The sequence below is a fragment of the Osmerus mordax genome, chromosome 5 (assembly GCF_038355195.1).
Source record: "Osmerus mordax isolate fOsmMor3 chromosome 5, fOsmMor3.pri, whole genome shotgun sequence".
NCBI classification, from domain to species: Eukaryota; Metazoa; Chordata; class Actinopteri; order Osmeriformes; family Osmeridae; genus Osmerus; species Osmerus mordax.
In genome coordinates, this window is record NC_090054.1 from 4,067,118 (window position 1) to 4,081,006 (window position 13,889).

General features: G+C 45.8%; 1 protein-coding gene across 1 annotated transcript; it reads left to right on the forward strand.

Annotated features, from left to right (window-relative positions):
- Positions 1 to 749: 749 nt before the first annotated feature.
- On the forward strand, positions 750 to 13,048 carry lhcgr (luteinizing hormone/choriogonadotropin receptor). The gene is made up of 10 exons (XM_067236718.1): positions 750 to 913; positions 2,741 to 2,812; positions 3,140 to 3,214; positions 4,017 to 4,091; positions 4,456 to 4,530; positions 4,720 to 4,797; positions 7,868 to 7,936; positions 8,049 to 8,123; positions 8,422 to 8,607; positions 11,641 to 13,048. The coding sequence occupies exons 1-10, from the start codon at positions 750 to 752 to the stop codon at positions 12,845 to 12,847; spliced, it is 2,076 nt and encodes a 691-aa protein (XP_067092819.1). The 3' UTR covers positions 12,848 to 13,048.
- The last annotated feature ends 841 nt before the right edge of the window (positions 13,049 to 13,889 follow it).

Sequence of the window (13,889 nt, forward strand, 5' to 3'; positions counted from 1 at the left end):
TATAGGCTAACTATAACTACCATAACATATAGAAAGTATCTATCACAATCGCGTGGAAGGACAGATGGCGGGTGCCAAATAAACACAAATACATTTCCAAAATTCCTTTTCAGCTCTCCCAAGCTCCATCCTTTGCCAAGGTCATTCTGTTCTGATCCCGAACTGCTGATTAGTTTAGGATGTTGCATTTTGAAGATGTCTGCTATTTATTGTATAAAGTATAAATCAAATTTTATGTAGCCTACAGGATATTAAAGTTATTTGTGTGTATATGACATGCATGATCGGGCAGCCATTATAGCCAATTGTATGATTATCTTGGAGCTATGGACTAACTAGTATGATTTCAAACAGGTGTTGTACTAGAATCCGTCAATGCATCACATACTCTGCTCATGCTATAGTCTGTTAGGCTTAGGGTTAGGTTAAACTAAAGGCCTTGGAAGCTTTTTTGGACAGTTGTCCACAGATTGATTGGCACGGTTGGCATCGCAGTGAGCGCACATGGAGCATTTGCGCAACTCAACAGCGCACTTTCAGGATTTCTAGGGTTGGAATCAGAATCATCGAGGACTACGTGATCAGAGACACAAGCCTGTTCCGCGGTAAACCGAGAGGAAGGATAACACTTTGGTTGAATCTACCGTTTCTGATAGACGCAGAATATACACACAGAACACTGCTATGAGTCATTTGGACATTCCCAGAAAGACGGAAGGGACTGCTTCGGTGTGAACACAAGTAAAATAATGTGGACATCGCGTGCTGTTTTTTTCTTTACGTCCTTGCTGCTATCCTTTGCCTCTCTGGATGCCGCTAAGTTCGGGTGTCCGAGTATCTGCCGTTGCTTCTCCGGTACCATCAGATGCAACAACCTAACGGAGCGGTCCGTGCCCGTCCCCCAGAGACGGCTGTAAGTGATGCATGTTGAGACAGCTTTGCAGTGGTGATGATTGTGCTTTTTAGGACACGATTGAAATAATCAAAACGGATGTATAACCAATACAACTTCAATAGAAAATGAACTAATTATAATGACGGTTACTCCTTTGTTCCTGCGCTTTTACGCGCAGACGCACTAATGGGCACTAAGTAAGCTTATGATGACAATGGGACTTTGTAAAGCCTTCTTTACATTTACATTTAGTCATTTTGCAGACACTCTTATCCAGAGCGACTTACAGTAAGTACAGGGACACTCCCCCCGAGACAAGTAGGGTGAGGTGCCTTGCCCAAGGACACAACGTCATTTTGCACGGCCGGGAATCGAACCAATAACCTTCTGATTAATAGCCTGACTCCCTAACCGCTCAGCCATCTGACATTCTTTACACTAAGAGGTGAGCATGTTAAAACCAGTTACAGTAATGGTTGGTGCAAAACTTGTCGGTCTTGATTAGGGTTAGCTAAGCTTTGCAGACAGCTTTGTGAATCTAAAACAGCAGTGTCGGCGAAGCATGAGCTATTGGAATTATGACTATTCAGAACAACACGTCGCCCGTAAGAATATCTCCCAGGAGTCCAGACTCCATTGAGTTAATTTAAAGCATTTTGGTACCCAAAATTTCCACAAAATAGACAAATGATCTGATCAGTAAATTGTATAATTACAGGGCATCGGTCTTTTCTGTTCATATGAAATGTGGCATACTATTGTTAGGACATTTTTATTTCCAAATGCACCTCATACAATATTATATAGTTTATAGTTTAAGGTAATACTGAATGTGCCCCATTTCTTCACCCCCCAAAAAACATTCATTTTCAAATCACGTCAATTCTAGTTTTGTAGGGGAAATCTTCTTTTTAAAGAGAGAGAAAGAGAAACTGAGAGAGGGAGGGAGGGAGAGAGAGAGAGAGAGAGAGAGAGAGAGGGAGAGAGAGGAAGAGATAAAGAGAGAGAGACGGAGGGAGAGAGAGAGAGAGGGGGGAGAGAGAGAGAGATAAAGGGAGGGAGGGAGAGGGTTGGAGAGATAACCAGAGTCCCTTATTGTTATTGTTTAAGGTTTTGCACCCACACATGTTGAGGTGAGGCTGCACTCCATCCCAGTCACACAAGATCACCATTGTTTGTTCCCCCCCTTGCAGGTTAGATGGTAATTTTGGGACAGTGTTTAAACCACATCCACTAATCACCAAGCTGGTGCAGAATCTACCCAGCACCCCTCTGTCCTGGCTTGGCCCAGCTTAAACTGTGACTGTCTCCAGTCTGAAACCTTCCTCTGCGTCTCATTACACTCAGAAAGTCTCACACCACATGTTTCTTTATTGTGAAGAAGCTAGTGAACTTTCTGTTAAAAGAAAAACTCTGTGGAAGGTCAAGGGTTCTTCCCTTCCTGATCAAGTGGTCCTGATTGGTCCTTCCTCCAGGAAAAGCAAGTACAGAGGAGCTGAATGTGAGGTTGACGGATGGTTGATATGCTTGAAGGCTGAGAATCTTGACCTTTCTGTCAGAGGGCCACAGAGCCTTGAGCATTGACCGATAAGCATCCATGTGCACCAAGGCTGACAGACATAACGAACTGGAATCAAACTAATTGTATGTGAGGCACTTCCAGCGCTGCTCCTTCCCACACTTGACACAAATAGAACTCCATATCTGGAGGTCTTGAAGCCCAGGTGGATAAAGGGGTTAGCAGTTTGTGAGGCTAAATTAAAGTAGCTAAAGTCTGAAATGAGGGGGATGCTTCGATTGACAGCGTTTTGGTATTGGCCATCCATGGGTCCGCTGTTTCAACAGGGTGCTGAAATATATGGAAGAGAAGACAATCTCCAGCCTCTCGTTTGACAGCCTGGGCAAGGTCGAGGAGATGTGAGTGCTGCAACATTCTTCTTTAACTTCAGCTCAGTAAGGAACCCCCTCTCAAGACACGCTCTGTAGAGCTTCTCCACGGACAGAACTCTAAGGTCTAGAACAGAATACAACCTTTTCGTATCCTTATCTTCTGAGGTCCTTACTGGCTGGTTTGTCAAAAACTTCAAAAGGAAGAAAATTCGAATGACCACCAGAACCCTAAGTTTAACCGATGACCCCATATTCAACAGTTTTTTGTTTGTAATAGTTTGTATCATGTGCTGTGTGTTTTGTATTCAGATGTTTTGACTGAAAATTATTTTTTGTTTCTTTTTGTGGTTTAAGAGAAATTTCTCAGAGTACTACCCTGGAAACCATGGAGACCCTGGCGTTTAATAACCTTCCAAGCCTGTTTGATATGTGAGTGTCAGTCAAGCCCCTCTCCCCTCTCTCCTCTCCCCCTCCCTCCTCTTCCCCTCCCCTCCCCCCTCTCCCCTCTCCCCTCTCCCCTCTCCCCTCTCCCCTCTCTCCTCTCCCCTCTCTCCTCTCTCCTCTCTCCTCTCTCCTCTCCCCCTCCCCCCTCCTCCCTCTTCCTTCTTCCCTCTCTCCTCTCCCTCCTCACCCCACTCAGATGGTTCTGCTCCACCATCTGGCACAGCACAGACTCATGTGTTGAATACAAAACCTGGTGTTTAATAACCTTCTGAGCCTGTCTGATATGTGAGTGTTAGTCAAGCACCTCTCCCCTCTCCCCACTCCCCTATCCCCTCTCCTCTTCCCTCTTCTCTCCCTTCTCCCATCTCCCCTTTACCCTCTCCCTTCTCCTCTCGCCCTCCCCTCTACCCCTCCCCTCCCCCACTCCCCTCTCCCCTGTCCCTTCTCTCCCCCTCCTCTCCCCTCTCCCCTCTCCATTCTCTCCCTTCTCTCCCCCTCCTCTGTCCCCTCTCCCTTCTCTCCCCCTCTTCTCCCCTCTCCATTCTCTCCCTTCTCTCCCCCTCCTCTCCCCTCTCCCTTCTCTCGCCCTCCTCTCCTCTTTACCCTGTCCCTTCTTCCTTCTCCCCTCTCCCCTCTCCCATGTCCTCATCTGGCACAGCACAGACTCATGTGTTGAATCCAACACACTCTCTAGCAAACCAATCTTGTAGGTTTAGGTTTTAGATGCATTGTCAGATTTGACATTACACCTGGGTAATTTAGACAATGTATTGTTAATGTTTTTCAGCTCCATTCAGAGCATTAGAAGTCTTGTGCACATTCACAAAAAGGCGTTCAACAACCTACCAAAACTACGACATCTGTGAGTGAGAAACATGTCATTCTTTAGGCTTTAGCTGTGACTAGCTCTCTACGGAGTTCTCCAGACTGTCTGTATGAATCTCTTCCATTGGGGTACTAAACAATGTTTTAATACTGCATCTCATTCTGATTAAGATACTATAAGATGTGTGGGGCAACAGCGTTCCATTGTTACTCCCTCTCCAACTGGATATTAATATTAATAACATTTCACTGTGTCACAATTTTCATTCTTCTCAGACAAAACCCTCCAGCTGTGAATGGTATTGGTGTTTTGTGGAGTTAATGTAATGCTGCTTGTCTGTTGAAAGTAACAGCTGCTTGTTTCCTGGAAGAGTAACAGGCTTTGTTGTCACCATTTACAGGAGCATCACCAACACAGGGATAGGTCTATTTCCAGACCTGACCTCAGTTTGCTCTTTAGAACAAGACTTCATCCTGTGAGTCTGTAAACTGACCGGAGATCATTATTATATTCATCATCAAAATCATGATTGTTATCCTTAACCACACCATCATGTCTTGGTACAGTAGGTGAATCCCTCCAACCCGGGTCTGTGACCAGGGTTGAACATGACTGACATAGGATGTGTTGTGACTTCCTATGACAGAATACATTGTCGTTGCAGGTACATATGTGACAACCTCAATCTCCTGTCGATTCCACCCAACCACTTTGTTGGAATGACCAGGGAATACATTAGAATGTGCGTGAGTAGTACACAGGGAGTAGTGAATAGTGATTATGAGTAGGAATGGATGCATAGTGATCATTAAAGATCCTGTAAAGTGGAATTGAAAACGAGTTTCAAGTTCACCACACCACAGAATAATGTGTTATTAACTACCCATCCATATTCGAATGAAAAAAAAACACACCGACAAGTATGTTAAATTAGGATTTGAAATCTTAAGAAAATCAGCAGTCTTCTCTGCTGAACACTGCTTCTAACTTGATATTAGGCTACTCGGTGTAGAATGATGGTATTTTGGTGAAATGGTAGCTAATGTGCTGGAAGTAGTTGGAGAGCTCACTGTCTGCTGTCTCTGGTGTCCATTTTTACTCCTGTGTTACAGCTCAGGGGAACCAGCTTCATTTACATGCATCTGTATGTTTCACTCATTGAACAAATTAATTCTAATTCTATACTGTTTTGTTCGGCTTGACGTAGCGTCCATTATCTGGGTCGTAGCTAGGCAGCGAGGGGCGGAGCTTCAGCTCCTTCAGGCGACACGCCCCCCCAGTCTCAAGCAGAGAAGAGTGCTGATTTTGTCACGATTTCAAAGCCTAATTTAACATACTTGTCGGTGTTTTTTTTTCATTCGAATTTGGATGGGTAGTTAATAACACATTCTTCTGTGGTGTGGTGAACTCGTTTTCAATTCCACTTTACAGGATCTTTAAAACTGTATATATAGGTTTAATTCTTACCATACTCCAGTAATTTATTTAGGTAAGATCAACCGAAACCTGATTGTGTAAAAAAATTAGGGGTCTCATTTATAAAGCTTGCATACGCACAAAACGGGGCTGAAAATGTGCGTACGCCGCTTTCCACGCAAAGGTTGTGATTTATAAAAAAACAAACTTGACGGGAGAATGTGCGGTCCTCCACGCAAACTCTGACCCCCCCGTAGGCCTACGCACATTTTGGAAGCAGTTGGAATTGGCGATACAGATGACCGTACTGTAGTCAGACTGCAGAAAGTGAATGTGGGAAGAACATTACTCGTAATATTTATATATTTTGTTTTCCTTACACACGTTTTTTTCACTCGGTTTCATAATTATCATGAAGATTAAATCCAGCAGTGTTATTTGCGCTTGTACTGACTGATAATTGTTCCATAAACACCTTGTACAATCCAACTCAAATTTTAAATCAAAATTCAGCGCTGTAGGGCCTATGTCTCACCATCAGATTGTCCACTACGGGATGTAGGAGGGGGAGATGCCCGAGCCCGACTGCATGGAATACAGGATAACATCACATATAACTGCAGAACACATTGTATAACTAAATATATTTCTTTAATACTGTGCATATATCATATGTCAAAAACTGGAAATACAGTCGTTAAGATCCCGCGCAATCGCTACACTCTACGTCATCGTTATCAGTCCAGACTTCAATAGACTACTTGTTCATAACAAAACACTTTTGTTTTCAAATTGTATCTCGATTTGCGGTATCACTGGCACAGTTGACGCCACTCGCACTGTTTTTTTTTTATTGGTTATCCAACGGCCACCAAATAATGTGGTTTTCGGGCCTCCACCAATAGGTTTACAGTGTCTGAGAAGTTGTCATGCGCCATGATTCACCGTGAAGAACAATCGCATGCCAGGGTCATTAATATACTGGATTAGCATTCATGAGTGCTTTGCATTGACCATTTATGGTAAAAAATGGGCGTGGTCAGGGCGGGGTAAAATGCAGATTCACGTACGCACACTTGTGGGTAGTCTGTGATTTATAAAGGGAACATTGCTTACAGGTGTGCGTATGCACGCTTTTATAAATAAGATTTTTTTTTTGGCGTACGCCATTTTAGGCTTTTGGGCGTACGTACACTTTTAGTAAGAATCCTAGCACAGTTTTATAAATGAGACCCCAGGGGCCTCATGTATAAACGTTGTGTACGCACAAAAAGCTTGCGTACGCTGGTTTTCACGCATACTTTGTGATGTATAAAGATTTACTTGACGTGAGAATGTGCGGGCCGTCACGGAAAGTTTGATCATTAATGTGGATGATCACGGGAAACGCTATATAGCCTTCTGTTTAATCCGCCACCACTTCATATCATGTTAAACTTGAGGGTGTCAAACGAATGACAAAATCACTCAGGAAATGCATGTCACGCTAACCCTATAGCTGCCATGCTGTTACGATGCGCCACCACTCGTTTCTTCATTTAAGGTTTTACATCGGACAATTTCTTCTTAATTTCTGCCATGGTCCGGTTCTCTGAACCCACATCATTTATGGCCCCTATAATAATAATAATGATTTTATTTGTAATGCACTTTACATTTAGCTAAATCTCAAAGTGCTACAGGTTAAAAACAAGAAAGGGCGCAAATAGTGACAGTTTTCCACTCCGCCGACTTTCTTTTGTCGCTAATACCTGATGACAGGCTGACAAACAGGACACATTGTCAAGTCAAGTCACCATCCAATGCATCCTTGATAAAAGGGGCGGATCAGGAACATTTCCGGGTATTTTTGGCGTTCTTGGTGACTTTTGTTCTTTGGATTGGAACTGTACTTGGGCAATGAAAGATGACGTCAAACGAGTTCGCAAGAACACAAGAACGGAAAAAAACGTTGATTGCCATTTTCTCGCCCCCACCTCTGTTGTCAGAACCTCGATCTCACAGTCACCGTATCTCTTCATAACGTTCATTTTTGGTGCAGCGTTTATTCGAGGGCGGCGTTTATTCGAAGAAATACGGTAATTCAGACAACGAAATGACCTCAGGAGCACATTTATAGTCCATCTGCATATTCACTTATGGGAGGAGGAAAGGCGGGGTCAGTGGTTTGTTCACGTGCGGTCAATCTCACGTTGATTGTGATGTATAAAGGAAAGGTGCGCAAGACCTGACGTACGACCGCTTTTATACATGTGAATATTTCTGTGCGTAGGTACTTTTCGAGTTTTGGCCGTACACCATCTTCTGGTATGAAAGCTGCGCAATCCTTTATACATGAGGCCCCTGATCTATGAGAAACTCCTGTCATGTTGTGTATCTTTCCGCGTCCTGTGTAGGAAGCTGTTCAACAACGGCATCAGAGAGATCCATGATTACGCCTTCAATGGAACCAAGATAAACGAACTGTACTTTTAAAAGATTTTACCCCTTTTACTTGAACAAGATTCCCTCTCAGCAGTAATAAAAAACAGTCTTAGCTAAAGAGGACATCTGTCATGACATTCTCTGTGTTTGCAGGGTCCTGACGAACAACAGGAACCTGCAGAGGATCCACGTCCGGGCGTTCCAGGGCGCCGAGGGCCCGGAACACCTGTAGGTGACATGGTTCTCCTCCCACTGCACTCTCACACATCAGTACCAGGCCTTGAAATACTTCTGTACTTGAAACACAGAAGACTCGAAAAATCCCCTTAACCGAGTGGTTCACATGCACACACACCCTGTTCCATTTAGACCATATAGTAAAAAAATAAACTAGAAATAAATAATAAAATAAGCTCCTGTCCAAGGTTGTCCAGGTTCTAGTAGTTACTTCAGAGACAGGCTGTCGCACACATTGCAGTGTGTGCGAGTCTCCCGACAGTATGTGAATGAGAGTGGTGTTTTCCAGAGATGTGTCATCGACGGCGATTGAGACCCTCCCGCTGCAGGGTCTGGAGCAGGTCCGCACCCTGGTGGCCCAGGGGGCCTTCAGACTCAAGACGCTGCCCCCCATCACAGCCCTGCCTGCCCTGGCCAAGGCCAATCTCACCTACAACAGCCACTGCTGCGCCTTGCTCACCCGGAACACACGCGGGTACAGTAGACTGACCTGGAACACACATGGGTACAGTAGACTGACCTGGAACACACACGCGGGTACAGTAGACTACCCTGGAACACACACGGGTACAGTAGACTACCCTGGAACACACACGGGTACAGTAGACTGACCTGGAACACACACACGGGTACAGTAGACTACCCTGGAACACACACGGGTACAGTAGACTGACCTGGAACACACACGGGTACAGTAGACTACCCTGGAACACACACAGGTACAATAGACTACCCTGGAACACACATGGGTACAGTAGACTGACCTGGAACACACACACGGGTACAGTAGACTACCCTGGAACACACACGGGTACAATAGACTGACCTGGAACACACACACGGGTACAGTAGACTACCCTGGAACACACACGGGTACAGTAGACTGACCTGGAACACACACACGGGTACAGTAGACTACCCTGGAACACACACGGGTACAGTAGACTGACCTGGAACACACACACGGGTACAGTAGACTACCCTGGAACACACACGGGTACAATAGACTACCCTGGAACACACATGGGTACAGTAGACACACACAGGTAGGACTACAGGGACAGAGGTAGGACTTCAGTAACACATACAGGTACACCCTCTTTTGATTTCGTCATTTTTGCATTGTTTACACATGCCCCCGCCCCCCTGGCCCCCTCCCTCCCCCGCTGACCGCCTTTCTCCCCCATGGCCCCATCCCTCCCCCATCATCTATTTCAGAAGAGCATTTTATGGTCTCCTTATTCTTTTCATTTGGTCACGTTGAATGTTCTTTTTAGAATTTCGGCATTGCTTTCCCTACCACAGTCTGTAACTCAATACTGACTAGAAACTCTCCCATGTGGATCCCTCATGTTTATATTCACATCATGATGTAAGGTGACCTTTCCGACCATCCGCATCTAGAATCCTCCAGTTCTTTAGAACCACACTCAGAACAGTCAGTCCCCTAACTTAGTCGTATTGAGTTACTTATTTAACTACAAAAATGGAGGCAACTTGTCACCTAACATCTGCACAGTTCATCAGGGACTTTTGGTTGAATGTGATTTATTCATGTAACGGAAACAGCTTACTGTAGTGTATGCCAAAAAACACTGTACTGATTTCATGATGAATGAGACCATGACAGTTTAGAGACTGTGACCATTCTTGTTGTTGTGAAAATTACCTTTGCTCACATACCCTGTGTACCAAGGCCGTAGCCATGGAGTCAACATTGGGGGGGAAGAAATATGCTCGGGAGTCAGAGGGGCCCCCCCTGAGAACTTTTAATGTTTAGTTATGAATACGATTACATTTTTTAAAATGATAATTTCGGACAGCGTGTGTGGTTGCCTGTCGTAGCGTATCACATTTATATTGTATTTATATTTTTATATCAATATATTGGGGGACGACATTTTGACCAGATTTGAATATTTGGGGGGGGGGGGGGGGGGGGGGGGTGTCCCAATATATATTATGATTACGGCCCTGCTGTGTACCGATTGGCACCACCACCAAGTATGTGGCTCAGTGCGTAATCCTTGGCATTTCCTGACTTTAGGATTCTGGATAAAGGCAGAGAATGTCTAATATAGGGAGAAATGTCACTCTCGGGAAACGTCCGGCTTCTGAACTGGTTGCAGTTCCACTCTAGTTCCATATGAGGGCGCTAACGAGCGAGTGCAGAATGAATGGAGGTCTATGGAGCTATACCCCTCAAAATCCACTTTTCTCAGGATATAATTTTTTGTCTAGTAATTTGAATTCTGAATTCGAAAGGGGAGGAAAAAAAATACACACTGCTGGGTGTTAGATTTTTTTAAAGTCGCCTTTCTGTTACTGTATACACATCGTACGACCAGAGATACTGCTTTATGGCAAGCTCTGGTCCCTTAATTTTTTCTCTCGAGGCATCGACAACACAGCTGACAGGTTCTTCCTGTCAATACACATGCTAGAAAGAGTTTTGGCTTGCTAATGTTGTTGCTAATGTTGCTAAAGCTCTGACATTCTGACTCCGCTTCGGATGCCGTCAAGCGGAATCTCTGGTCGTAGTCAGTCCTTCTCTTACCAGCATTCATTAGCAGAATACTAGCATGTTATGGGCAACAACGACTCACCCTGTAAGAAATCGAAAGGACAGAAGTCCTTACATAAGTCCATACTCATTCATTCAACTTTCGACCTATAATCCATGTTGAACATGCAAAAACTACAATCAATCTGAGATTTCTCAACGACAATCAGGCGAAAGAGACAAATTTTGCCGTTTAGCTCCATAGACTCCCCTTCAGCATGCACTCGCTAGCGATCACCCCCAGTGGAACTCTGGTGGAACTGCAACCAAATTCGGTACAATGGGGCCTAATAGGGAGTGGACAGGCTCTCCTTAAAGATCTCATGACATGCTGTTTTTTGATACTTTTATATAGGCCTTAGTGGTCCCTTTAATACTGTATCTGAAGTCTTTTTCCCGAAATTCAGCCTTGGTTCAGAATTACAGGCCCTACAAGCAATCCCACAATGAGCTTTCCTCAGGACACGCTGTTTCTGTGTCTGTAGCTTTAAATGCTGTGAGGAAGAAAGAGGCGGGGCTAACTGCCATGCTTCGGTCGTTTGCAAGCCATGATGTCTCGAGGAAAAACCAATGTCGCGCTCGCACGGTCGTAGCTCGTTTTTTTTATTGGTGGGCCAAATTCTCTGTGTGGGCAAAGCAGAGAAAGGGGAGGTAACCTTCCCTATTGTGACGTCATAATAGTGGATTTTCAAAACCGAGCGTTTGAGCTCTCATTTTCTAAAAGGCGGAGAAGAGTACCCAGGGCTTGGTTTGCACCTATTGAAATTTCTAGCCACTGGGGGACCAAAGGCAGCTAGGGGAACTCATATTAATGTTAAATAACCTCCTAAAGTGAAGTTTTCATGTCATGGGACCTTTAAACAGGCTCTGATAAAGGGTTGTGACTTATTCTGTACTCTATATTGGTTTTCTAACCACCTCTTTGCCCGCTTGCTCCCCCTAAAGGGTCCTGGGTGTCGGTGCAGCCTTACTACCCCCTCTGTCTGTTGGCCCTGATTCATCTGACCTACTGAAGAAAGCAGCAGATGTAGATGAGGACTTTCAGTACTCACTGTTGACCTCTGCCTCACCCGGCCCCGTGATCCAGTGCAGCCCCAAGGACGACGCCTTCAACCCCTGTGAGGATCTGATCCATTTCCGCTTCCTCCGAGTCGCTATCTGGTTCATCAGCCTGCTGGCCATTGTGGGCAACCTCACCGTCCTCCTGATCCTCTTCACCAGCCGCGACAAGCTCAGCGTCCCTCGCTTCCTCATGTGCCACCTAGCATTCGCCGACTTATGCATCGCCATCTACCTGCTGATGATCGCATCGGTGGACCTGCGCACGAGCGGACACTACAGCACTTACGCCATCGAGTGGCAGACTGGCCCCGGCTGCAACGCGGCCGGCTTCCTGTCCGTGTTTGGCGGGGAGCTGTCCGTGTACACACTGGCCACTATCACCCTGGAGCGCTGGCACACCATCACCCACGCCCTGCAGCTGGAGCGCAGGCTGGCACTGGGGCAGGCGGCCGGCGTGATGGCCGGAGGCTGGCTGTTCTGCCTGGGATTGGCACTGCTCCCCCTGGTGGGCGTGAGCAGCTACAGCAAGGTGAGCATGTGTCTGCCCATGGACGTTCTCACCGGGCCGGCGCAGGCCTTCATCCTGCTCCTCCTGCTCTTCAACGTGGGAGCCTTCCTGGTCGTCTGTGTCTGCTACGTCCTCATCTACCTGGCGGTGAGGAACCCAGAGTTTCCGGAGCGCAGCGCGGACACCAAGATTGCCAAGCGAATGGCGATTCTCATCTTCACAGACCTGCTCTGCATGGCACCCATCTCCTTCTTCGCCATCTCGGCAGCCTTCAAGGCTCCCCTCATCACCGTCACCAACTCCAAGATCCTATTGGTGCTCTTCTTCCCCATCAACTCCTGCGCTAACCCCTTCCTGTACGGCATCTTCACGCGGGCGTTCCGCAGGGACGCCTACCTGGCCCTGAGTGCCCTGGGCTGCTGTGAGAGCAAGGCCAGTGCGTACCGCATGAAGGCCTACAGCTCAGAGAACGTGATGAAGAGCAGCTCCGGGTCCAGCCTCAGGGGTCCTCACGCCGCCCTCAGGATGGTCGAGATCCAGCAGCAGACCTCCGTCCTCAACCAGGAGGAGGAGACATCTTAAACACTTCAGCACCGGTCTCGAACCTTGCTTCCGCAGAGCTTCCTCCTGCTAGGTTTTCACTCCCACACTAATCTAGCACATCTGGTTCTAATAGTTAGCTGGTTGATGTGTTGAATCAAGTAAGGTACAACTGGGGTTGGAGCAGAAACCTACTGGCAGGTAGCTCTTGAGAAGGCTTGGAGAGATTTGGACTAGAACTAAGGCCGCAGTGTTATCTGTGAATCATGTCTAGAATGCACATGAAATGGTTTATTTGAACAAAGCAAGAAATAATAATATCTGTCAGTTTGTATTGTAAATATTGTGTCTTTATTGTCGTGACATGCATCTTGAGCATTCTTAAAAACTATCAGAACTCTCAAGTCTCAGGCATTTGCCTTCCAACCATTTCTCACGCTCTCACGCAACCCCTTGTATCTCTCACGCTGAGAAGTAAGGGATAACTTGTCCAGCTATACAATTAATGGACGAGGCGCAGGCAAACAGTAAGTTATCTGTCGAGTTGAGAGCTAGGCCACATTATTACTCCAAAGGGGGGGCACTGAAGCTCATGTGCCCCCCCCCCCCCTCTCCATCATACTTCATTTTTTCTAAATAACTTTTATTTTATTCTGATTGTGGTGATTCTCAAGATCGAGGGCCAAGCATGCCTTGTGTAGAATGTTTTTATGTAGCCCCCATATTTTCGCCACTGGATACAGCGTTTATTGGTTTCATTCTGTGGTGGCGGCAGGCCAGAGGAATGTCAAAGGGCAGAAACCTGCCGTGTTGGCACAAGGGCGCGACGTTGTGGGAAAATTGCGCGTTTGAAAAAATGTAAATAGACTAAAACAATGTGTGGTTACATTTATAATGCGTGTCGAACGGAAGATGAACTAATCTTGCTGTGGTTAACTTCGTTAAATCATGATAAAACTGCTAATATGCATGGAACCATTCAGTGCGGCGTGTGGCGATGATGAGTTTCTGGCATTTTAGCAAAAATTGTCTATTCTATAATAGCTGTAGTCAGATAACGTTGTGTTGTAACGGTCTTTATTTA